Consider the following 10,981-nt stretch of genomic DNA (forward strand, 5'->3'; position numbering starts at 1 on the left):
CTCCTTATTTATTATTTGATTTATATCCCATCTTTCCTCCCAATGGGAGCCCAGGGCGGCACACACACCCTGGTAATACTGACACACGTGAGTTTATAATCGGGATGGGGGAGAAATTCGATTGTTTGCATTTAAAGTTGAATTTGTCAAATTTGGATTTTCTGAAAAGATATGAGAACCGAAATCCAGCCGTTCAAAATTCGGACTCATCCAACTTTTGCAATGCAGTTCTCCAACCAAACAATGTTGATAAAGATGCATATATTAGGGGAAACTGTGCTTAAAAATTAATATATTGGTGGAGATAACATACAAAATGCATTATATTAAGAGAAATTTCTTGCAAAAATGGGTACGTTAGTCACAACTGCATACAAAAATGTGTTTATTAGGAGAAAATTGCACTAAAAGTCTGGAGAATTTTCATGAGAAATTTTTAAAAAACACCAATTTCTGCAGAAATGTGAAGAACTGGATTTAAGACTGGAAAAATGAGACACGGCGAGAACAGAAACGGACAGATCCTTCTATCCCAAGTTGACGGTGCAGTTTATAAAGATGTATTAACAATATGACTATGGTGAAGCAACGTAGATATAGCCAAAGGACCAGCTCAAAGGTTGGTTGTGCTAATCCTCAAATCAATGTATTTCTTAGTCAAACCAACAGATTCTGCTCAAGAGCTCTTAGGGCAGCTTCCAAGCTTGCCCTTCCTTTCCCAACAAGCTGGGGCTGGATTCAGAGAGATGATGGAGTATGAGCTCCCCTCAGCAACGCTTCTAGAGGCATCCCACACTTGCTACAAACTGCTCCCTTACGTCAGAAGCACTGCAACTGCAAAAAAGGAAGGCTAACTGTGCTGTGCTCCTGTGAGGGGTAATATTCCAGCAATTAAGTTCAATAATTTGAGGAACGGCCATAGCTCAGTGGCAGAGCATCTGCTTTGCATGCAGAAGGTCCCAGATTCAATCCCCAGCATCTCCAGATAAGACTGGAAAATACTCCTGCCTGAAAGCTTGGGTAGCAGCTGTGAGTCTGTGTAAACAAAACTGAGCTAGATGGAGTAATGCTCAGACTTAGCATAACGCTCCTTCCTAGGTTCCTAAAAATAATCTGAAATAATCTTGTTCAGCACACATGTTTTGTTAAATGAAAATCAAATATCACTTTTTAACAACATATTCCAATGCTCTATGTTATTTTTATGAGCCTGTGCAATCTGTGGCTAAGATACATATTATTTTGTATGTTTGTGCTTGTGCACGTGTACTATGTTCAACATTTTCTAAAAATTAGGAAAGTAAGGTTGTTCAAACCTATCCTAGTGCTTTGAATGGTTTTGTGAACTGCATTCATATCTCATGTCATGTATGAGCCACCATGCATTATACCTTGCTCACACTGAAGCATTATTTTGATTGGCTGCACATCCATGTATATTTATTTAGTATATTTGTACGCCGCTTTTCATCAACAGGTGACCTCAAAGTGGCTTCCATAGCAAGAACAAAACACTACAATAAAAAACAATTCAGAACATAATAAAAAACTACAACAGTATCAATATATAACACCACAAAATTTAACAAAACAGGTTGAAATCTCAAATCAGTCTAGTCTGCAAGAGAGAGAGAGAGAGAGAGAGAACAAAGTAGGCAGATAAGCAACACCACACATGCCCCAATATTTGAAAATGATTGCTATGTATTAGTTGACATATGGTGTAACTTTGGTGCTTTGATGAAAAAGTGCACAATTCCTCTATAAGCCACTGTGCGTCGTACCATGCTTAATCAGCTGTGCCTGCTCACACCAGTATCACATTCCTCCACAGATGAACATCATAATTATATATCGGTTCACAAATGGTGTTAAGTCTGGTGCTTTTATTTAAAAACGCCTAATTGTGAAAATTTGAGCAGCAGCACTGCACTGAGGCTTGAAAGTTGAGGCTCAATCATTAACAGAAGTCAGTACAAGGAAAGCTGCCACATCCCATCCTTCTCTCTTCCCTGGGTCCACCAAAGAATGAATCTGCCAACAATGAATGCTTCTTGAAAGGGGAAGGGGGAACAAGTGATAGAGACCAATATTTGCAGCCCCTACCTGTGTTAGTCTCCTTTTTTATCTTCATCAAGCAGTTTCTCCCTTCTCCAAAAAAATTTCATTTTCAAAGCAGTCCAGTTATCTTTCCCCTCTTCCTTTATTTTGCCAAAGTCAACCCAAGTAAAAAGAGAAATAAGCAGAAGCCCAAATAAGTTGGACAGCTGTTTATTGTCATCAGGACAGCATGTCAAAAAGATGTAACATATGAAACCCTCATAGTAGATCAGCTGTCAATAAATCCTTCAGCCCAAACAAATTCTCAGCTCCCGTTAGGAATTAATCATAATGTCAACTCTCCTGTTAGCAACCTCCCCAGAAGGATTTAACCCTTTCCTGCAGAAGCCCCTGTTCTGTTTTTATTCCCAAGCTCCTGGAAAGCATATAGCATTCCCCCTCCCCCCAAAAAAGCCAGTTTGGGGAAAGGCTAAGGGCCTTTAAAAGAGTACGTAGACAGCTCTTCCACTCTCCTGCTGACAGGACGAAGGAGCCCTAATATGTTGCATGGCTTGCTGTCTCTTGGGCTAGCAGCCTTTGAATTGCTGCTGCTTTAAAAAAAAACAATCCTAACTAGCTAGCCTGCTGCAGTTGCAGTTCTACAATGCCAAACGTCACCGAGCAGCATAAATAGGAGGCATGAGTGAATGCAAGGACTGGGAGGGCACACATTTCAAACATACTTGGTTTGGTTAGGTTTCTCTCTCACACTCTCTTTCCTTCACATAACCATTCCAGATGCTCTGAGCCCTGGGCTTTGTGCTGTTTCTTTGTATCTATGAAGAGCCTTTCAAGACATTTTTATCAAGCCTTCCAATATTTATTTACTTTTTTACTCCCCTGCAAAGAAGAAACTTCATAAACAGGCATTTCACAGAAGTCAGGTTTGGATCTGACATTTCAATTTTTATCTGATATGTGTGTGTGTGTGTGTTGTGTGTGTGTGTAATTCCTTGAAATGTGTGCAATTTATCTAGTTGATCACCTGAGATGAAAGATGCAGCTGAAGTACAGAAGGGATAGTTTCTATTTCTAGTGCTTAAAAAGGCAATATTATATATTGTCAGCTGATATAAAAATGTAAAGCTAACTTGTATGTATGTGCTTGTGTGCACCTATGCCTCTTTTTACATGCTGATGCTCTTACACTGCAAACTATGTCTTGTTTTCTTGTTCTGCATAGCAGCTCAGGAGGATCTGTGCTCTCATTTTTAGGGTCTTTTTAGCATCTTTCCAACCTGAGCAAATACCAAGCAATCCTTCAGAAGCAGATTAGTCTTGGGACTACCTCTAGACTAGGGCTGCTATCCTATTGAACCCAGGCCAAATTCAATGTGATGTTAAATGTGTCTCTGCATTTAATGTGGAGGGTGATTGTTGTTTTAAAATGCAAAGAGCATCAGCTGGGGATAGGGGTGCTGACATTTAGCAGGTTCACAGCAGGCATGGATGGGGTGTTTGGTTCTGATGGGAGATTTCACCACCACCACCAAAGCAAATCCCAGCTTCAGAAGGATTTTGCTCAGGACCGTAGCAGGGGAGGAAACATTCCCCCTCCATGCTTGAGGTGATCCTGATAATTACCAGCACCACCTCCTCCCCAGCCGACCCTATTTGCATCTTTAAAAACCTGAAAGTGGAATGTAAAGACTGGGCCCTCAGTAGGACTACGTAAGAGATAAACTGCATAGGACTGGGCAGCGGTGAATTCCAGGAGAACTGTACCAGAGCAAGCAAGTGGACTGCACGGACTGCCTGGACCTTTTTGTATTGATCTAATTGCCCTGAAGTGCATCACAAACCTTTGGTGAAGACTGCAGTGACTGTTTTCAGGATAGGGGAACTTTCAAAATATAAATGTGTTGCCCCTGAGAGAGACAAACAAGACAGTTTTCTCTCTCTCTCTCACACACACACACACATACACACCCCAAATCCTGTAAGAAGCACGCATCAGTATAAAATGCAATCCTCTGCTGGGTCTAGCTAGACAAAGACCTCCCGCTGTGTTGTATTGCTTTGTATCCTAAGGAATTGTACTGGGCACTGGGCAATAGCTGGATGCTCAAGGGATGCTGATGACACTTGCTATACCCAGTGTTTCCAGCACAGAGATTTTGCCTTTGGCAAAAGCCTGGAGAGTTTGTTACAATTTGTTCCTCAGAAATATTAATGAAAGACTTGAAGGGCTCTGGTATGTGGTCTCAAGATCAGTAGTCAGAGGAGCAGATTAGTACTGGAGGACTGGCAGACCTTCATGCATGATTTTATACTTTTGTGAATTGCTTTCAGGTTTTTTCAGGAAAAGCTGCTAAGAACTATAAAAACAAACATTGGACAGTGCAGGCCAAAACTAACTACATCCCCACATTTAACTGGACCGAACTATGAACTTGGGTTGAAGTTTCCACTATTTTAAAATGCTTTATTTCTCCAAGCAACCCTGTCCTATTATGTACACTAGGGATGGGGAACTCTGTGGCCCTCCAGATGTTGTTGGACATACACCTCCCTTCAATCCCATCCAACATAACCAACGGTCAAGGATGATGAGACTCCAACAAACATCTGGAAGCCACAGGTTCCCATCCCTGATATACAAGATCATATAGAAAAACATTATTTGCACTGGTGGTACAGTCTCTCTGTGGCAAATTGATGCAATCACAGTGACTCCCAAAACACCCCTGCAGTTATAGAAACAGCTATAGAGGGAGTCTTAGTGTCATTAATAAACAATTATGTTTCTCTATAGAATTCTGTACATAGGCAGAGGATCAGACAAAGAAACAAGCTGCTTATTTTGACTCTCTGAACTGTCAGTTCCAGCAATCCACTACCTTCACTGGGTCAACAGGTGTAAGAAAAATGGGCTGTGACTAGGGAGGGAAGAATCTGTCAGTTTTGGTTCTCTCAGTTTCTCATTTTTCCAAACTTAAATTCAGTTCTCCAGGTTTGTACAGCAATTTGCGATATTTTTTTTAAACCTCATGAAAATTCTTCTGCATTTCAGTGCAAATTTCTCGTAATAAACACATTTTGATTTGCAGTTTTTGCTAATGCTAATGTACACATTTTGCAAGCAACTTCTAATATAATGCGTTTTGTATGTGATTTTCATTAATATATTCATTTTATACACATTTCCCTCTAATATATGCATTTTTTTGTAAACATTGGATGGACAACTGCATCGCAAAATTTGGATAAGTGCAACTTTTTGAGGGTGGCTGTGTTTCAGTTCTCATTGTTTCAGAAGGTGCAAATTTGATAAATTCAGCTTTAAATGGGAACTGAATTGAATTTCTCCATCATCCCTAGGTATGACTACTGCGCAATGATCTTGGGACTTTTCAGAGGCTAGGCAATAGTATTGAAGGCTGTATGTTATTGCCCATAGTACAAAACCTAACCATTTTCTATGTCCTGGGACAGACTCCCAATGAAAAGATATTGCAAGTCTTTTTTAACCGCATTACAGTCTACACTTCCCTAGTTATTATTAATGCCTACAACTTCATCAACAGTGTGCAGTATTTAGTTTGATAAAAGCAATGCTTTTCATAGTTGAATTTAAAATTTTAATTTTACAATGGATTACATTTTGCAGGGGTCACCAAGACGGTGCTTGCACAGGCACCACTGGTTGTATTTCCTATGGCGCCCGTGAAGGTCTCTTTAAATACTCCCTCCAAAATCCACAATGCACAAGAGACTGTTTGCTCTTCCTGCTCATTTCTTGTTTGCACTAACTTAGCTTCTCCATCATTGACCACACACCCTTAAACACACCCACATTTCATTGGATGTCAGCACTGGGTACCCTACCTTCCATTTGTTCTTTACAGAAGAGAGATGCAAAGAACTGATGTAGGTGCATCCCCCCATCAGTGGGGCAGCTGATGGGAGGCATTCCTCCATCATTTTGTGGTCCCATTTCTTATTCTGCTCTTTTTAGATGTGACAGACATTATGCCACGCCCCAACAGCAGCCATTTGATGTCATGCCATGCGCCCACAGCATCCATTTTGTTGTTATGCCATGCCTGACAGCATCCATTTTATAAGTGGGGACCATCACACTTGCTCAGAATTCTAAATCTATCCTCTAGTCCAAAACATTTGGCGACCCCTGTTGTAAGGGATGAACATGGGAATAGCTCTACTAGATGAGACCAATGGTCTATCTAGTCTAGTGTCCTGTGCTAAACCAGATGCCCACATGCAAGACACAACAGGAATAGCTGTCTCCCGTTGTTGCTTCTGGTAGACTTGTTGTCTGTCTGATCCTGGAGGTTCTATGTGGTCGTCACGAACAGTAGCCACTGGCAGGCTTTTCCTCCTTGCATTTGCTTAATCCCCTTTTAAAACCATCACCACATCTTGTGGCAGCAAATTCCACAAATGAACTTCAAACAGTATGTAACCAGTTTGTCAAATTCATTGCCACAAGATGTGGTGATGGACTCTTGCAGAGAAGAAGGCTTCAAGAGGGGAGTAAATAAAAAAAATAATCAAGGATTAGTTACAAGAACTGGCCAAGAAAACCTGAGTTCCACACCTCTGCCAGTGCACTCGGTAAACAGCCAGAGCATCAGAACCTCTTGATTAGGTCCCAACCAAAGCCCCCAATTAAAAAAAAAAAATCAATGTGCATACATTTTGTAAAGTGTCTGCCCAAAAGGAACTGTTCAGCCTGAGCATGCTATGCAATTAAGCACCACTGCGTAGTAGCATGCCCACATCACATCATACTCTATTAAGAAGCCTGGAAGTCAGCATGGGATCACTGAAAACTGAGGCTGAGTCATACAAACATGTCTAGCTGCACAGGAATATTGTTAATTTGTTACTGAATAATATTCATTGTTTATCAACAGCCATTGCGGGTTGTTTTAGTAGAATATATTCCTTGGCTATAAAACAGGGATGGCTAGCCTTTTTTTGGCCACAGAGCCACATTCATCCTTGGCCAACCCTCTGGGGGCTCTGTGCGAGCAATGGGTATGGCCACCTCACAGTCTTGCATGAGTACACACATACATATGAGACACAGGCCAGACACATATGCAGGCGCACGCCCTCCCCCTCGGCTGATAAGATTAATTGAGGAGGGAGTTATCACTCCTCTTCCCACTCATCAAATGATTGGCCTGATGACTAGGGAGGGGTGCTTTACATCCCCACCATGGTACTGGAGTAAAAAGGAAAAAAATTAAGTAGACATGACATTGGGCTGGGTGAAGTTCAAACCTCTCCGCACAGCCCAGAGCTCTGATGGCAATGCAAATTATCCTCTATCTCCTCATCAGACAAATCATTTGTAGAATGGGGAGGGGTCAATAGCCCCCCTCCTCTCAGCTGATGGAAATGCAAATGTCTCCTCCCTGCTGTTCAGGTGAGCAGTGCGCACCATGTCTACTAGGTTTTTTTTCCTCCTTTTGGCCACCACCGCCACCAAAATTGGTGGGGACTTGGGGGACTAGAAGCATTTGCTTGAAGGAGCCAGGTCAGGTCTCCCAGACAGAGTTTAGCCACCGCTGCTATAAGGCACCTCTAACACACTGGACAATGCTCATTCCTGCCATCTGCTAGTGGCAAAATATATTTGAAAATGATTGCTATGTATTAGTTGACATATGGTGTAACTTTGGTGCTTTGATGAAAAAGTGCACAATTCCTCTATAAGCCACTGTGCGTCGTACCATGCTTAATCAGCTGTGCCTGCTCACACCAGTATCACATTCCTCCACAGATGAACATCATAATTATATATCGGTTCACAAATGGTGTTAAGTCTGGTGCTTTTATTTAAAAACGCCTAATTGTGAAAATTTGAGCAGCAGCACTGCACTGAGGCTTGAAAGTTGAGGCTCAATCATTAACAGAAGTCAGTACAAGGAAAGCTGCCACATCCCATCCTTCTCTCTTCCCTGGGTCCACCAAAGAATGAATCTGCCAACAATGAATGCTTCTTGAAAGGGGAAGGGGGAACAAGTGATAGAGACCAATATTTGCAGCCCCTACCTGTGTTAGTCTCCTTTTTTATCTTCATCAAGCAGTTTCTCCCTTCTCCAAAAAAATTTCATTTTCAAAGCAGTCCAGTTATCTTTCCCCTCTTCCTTTATTTTGCCAAAGTCAACCCAAGTAAAAAGAGAAATTAGCAGAAGCTACCAAAATTGGTGGGGACTTGGGGGACTAGAAACATTTGCTTGAAAGAGCCGGGTCAGGTCTCCAAGACAAAGTTTAGCCACCTTTACTATAAGGCACCTCTGACACACTGGACAATGCTCATTCCTGCCATCTGCTAGTGGCACAATGTGATGGTATCTAATAAGCAACTCAGCAGCAAAGCTCCTGTCCTATGAATGGACAAAGCGCGACTAGCTGAACAGACTCAAAATTACTAAGGGTCAAATGTCCATCTGGCTAGCAGGCTGCCCACCAGTTCACCAACCTACCACTGATCCACACACATAATCTAGGCTGCAATCTAAACTAGCACCTTTGCTGCCCTCCCCTTCTGTGATTCTACCTAATCTTGTTTCTTATGTCCTTTCTCTAGAATGAACAGTGGGTGCAACCATCAGGGAGCCACTTCTGCTCCAGCACAAGCCATGACAGCTAAGAACTGAACCCGTCCCTTTCCTTCTCCTCACTGCAGTGCCTGGCATCCCCAGCCGGGATGAACTCACTTTGGTCTGCTCAAGGTATGTTGAGTTAGAGCATTTACAAGGATGGAGGACACTGTCTCCTCAACAGTGAGGGTGGCCACAGATAGGGGCAGCCTACTCAGAATCAGCCGCAACATTTCCTACAATACTACCTGGGATGGGGCCAGCACCACAGCCAGCTCTTTAGAGGACTTCATAGCCACCTGCACAATCGGGACCATCCTCTCTATTATGTGCATTGTTGGGGTGACAGGCAATGTCTATACCTTGGTTGTGATGTGCCACTATCTGAGATACTCAGCTTCTATGTACATCTACATCATCAACCTTGCCTTAGCAGACCTCCTCTACCTTCTCACCATCCCTTTCATTGTCGGGACATATTTCATCAGGGGGTGGTACTTTGGGGATGCTGGGTGCCGGATCCTCTTCAGCTTGGATTTCCTCACCATGCACACAAGTATTTTCACCTTGATGGTGATGAGCACAGAGAGATACTTTGCAGTGCTGAAGCCTTTGGATACTGTGAAAAGGTCGAAGAGCTACCGGAAAGCTATTGCCATCGTCATCTGGGTTGTGTCTCTGCTTCTCACCCTCCCGATGCTGATCATGATCCAGCTGGTACGAGAGGACAAGAACATCTGCCTTCCTACCTGGAGCAAATTGTCCTACAAGATCTACATCACCGTCCTCTTCTGTACCAGCATTGTGGGCCCTGGGGTTGTGATTGGGTACCTTTATATTAGGCTGGCAAAAACTTACTGGGTGTCCCAAACGACGTCTTTGAAAGAGACCAAAAGGCTCCCCAACCAAAAGGTGCTGTATTTAATCTTCACTATTGTGCTGGTCTTCTGGGCCTGCTTCTTGCCTTTCTGGATATGGCACCTCCTCTCCCAATATTACGATCCTTTCCCAGTGTCTCAGAAGGCTACCAGAAACATCAACTACCTGACCACATGCCTGACTTACAGCAACAGCTGCATCAACCCTTTCCTCTACACTCTGCTGACCAAAAACTACAAAGAGTACTTGAGGAACAGGCAGCGATCCTTTAACAGCAGCAGCAGCTACTTCCAGAGGAGAAGCAGGTTTCAGAGAATCTCTGGCAGATCGTTGTCCACAAGCAGTCAGCACTACACGGAGACCTTTGTGCTCCCTCCCATTCCTGGGGGAAACAGCAGCCCCTGAAGGAAAAAGCACGGCTGTCCTCAAGGCAGCTTTGACTGAGAGGCTGCTGTGTTTTGGGATGGCAAAAGCTGAGAAGCAAGAAGGCACAAAAGATCGAATGAGCGTCATAAAGTAGAGGCATCCTTAGGTAGAGTATCATCTCCTAGAGGCCCCTAGCCGCTGCTTTTTTGCCTTAGATGAACTTTGAGTGAGCTCTTTCCATCACACAAACAAGTAATACATCCCAACTATCCCGTGGCATGTCAACTTAAGTTATTGAACCTATGTTTGTCAACAGTGTTTTATTACTATGATTTTGAGCTATATCACCCATGCAGTTGCTTGGGAGAATAAGCTAAATCAATAAAGAACTGAGACTTGAGTGTGTGATAATTTGTGTGTTGTTGGATTTGAGAACAGATGAAGCTTTTGCAGAAACTGAGTTGGAGGGAAATGGTAGGATTTTTACTGCATTCACTGAGGGCAGTTTCAGGTTTGGGGACTGGTACTCTCATTTAACTTTGGCTAGCTGCCCTGCCACTATCTTACCCAGACACCCAAGCAGGTTCTACAACTGAGTAAGGTTCCAGGGCACATGAGGCTGCCATCTTGCTGGAGCTAAACAGGTCTGAGTCTGGTCAGTGCCTGGATGGGTGATTGCCTAGGAACCACATGCATGCCACTGTCACCTTGGATTCTACGATGGAAGAAAGGCAAGATATAAATGCAAGTCAATAAATGAAATAAAAATTAGCCAGGAGTTCAGCTGGCTGGCCCAATTTCATGCACACTTCCGTATTAAATCAATCAGTCTTTTTCAATGTACCACACCTCTCTCCTATCATATCAACTATAATATGGCATGATGGCATTATTAGCATGACTTCAAACAGCCCAAGGTCAAGCCAAGGCATGCTAGACAAAACTAGCTTTGTATTGGAGTGGGGGATAATGCAGGCTGATTAAAAATTAATATAGCATTCTGGTCTGCTTGATACAGATGTTAAATAGTTTAAATTGGTCACAACAACAGATTATTT

General features: G+C 42.8%; 1 protein-coding gene across 1 annotated transcript; it reads left to right on the top strand.

The window, feature by feature from the left end:
- Positions 1 to 2,771: 2,771 nt before the first annotated feature.
- UTS2R (urotensin 2 receptor) lies at positions 2,772 to 10,323 on the top strand. Its single transcript, XM_061621831.1, has 2 exons — positions 2,772 to 2,984; positions 8,666 to 10,323. Exon 2 carries the CDS (start codon positions 8,838 to 8,840, stop codon positions 9,960 to 9,962), a length of 1,125 nt encoding a protein of 374 aa, XP_061477815.1. The 5' UTR covers positions 2,772 to 2,984; positions 8,666 to 8,837; the 3' UTR covers positions 9,963 to 10,323.
- Positions 10,324 to 10,981: the final 658 nt, after the last annotated feature.

Source organism: Rhineura floridana, chromosome 3, assembly GCF_030035675.1.
Source record: "Rhineura floridana isolate rRhiFlo1 chromosome 3, rRhiFlo1.hap2, whole genome shotgun sequence".
Taxonomy (NCBI): domain Eukaryota; kingdom Metazoa; phylum Chordata; class Lepidosauria; order Squamata; family Rhineuridae; genus Rhineura; species Rhineura floridana.

Bases quoted from the DNA above. Each gene is read 5' to 3' on its own strand.
- UTS2R (XM_061621831.1), top strand. From the start codon at position 8,838: ATGGAGGACACTGTCTCCTCAACAGTGAGGGTGGCCACAGATAGGGGC.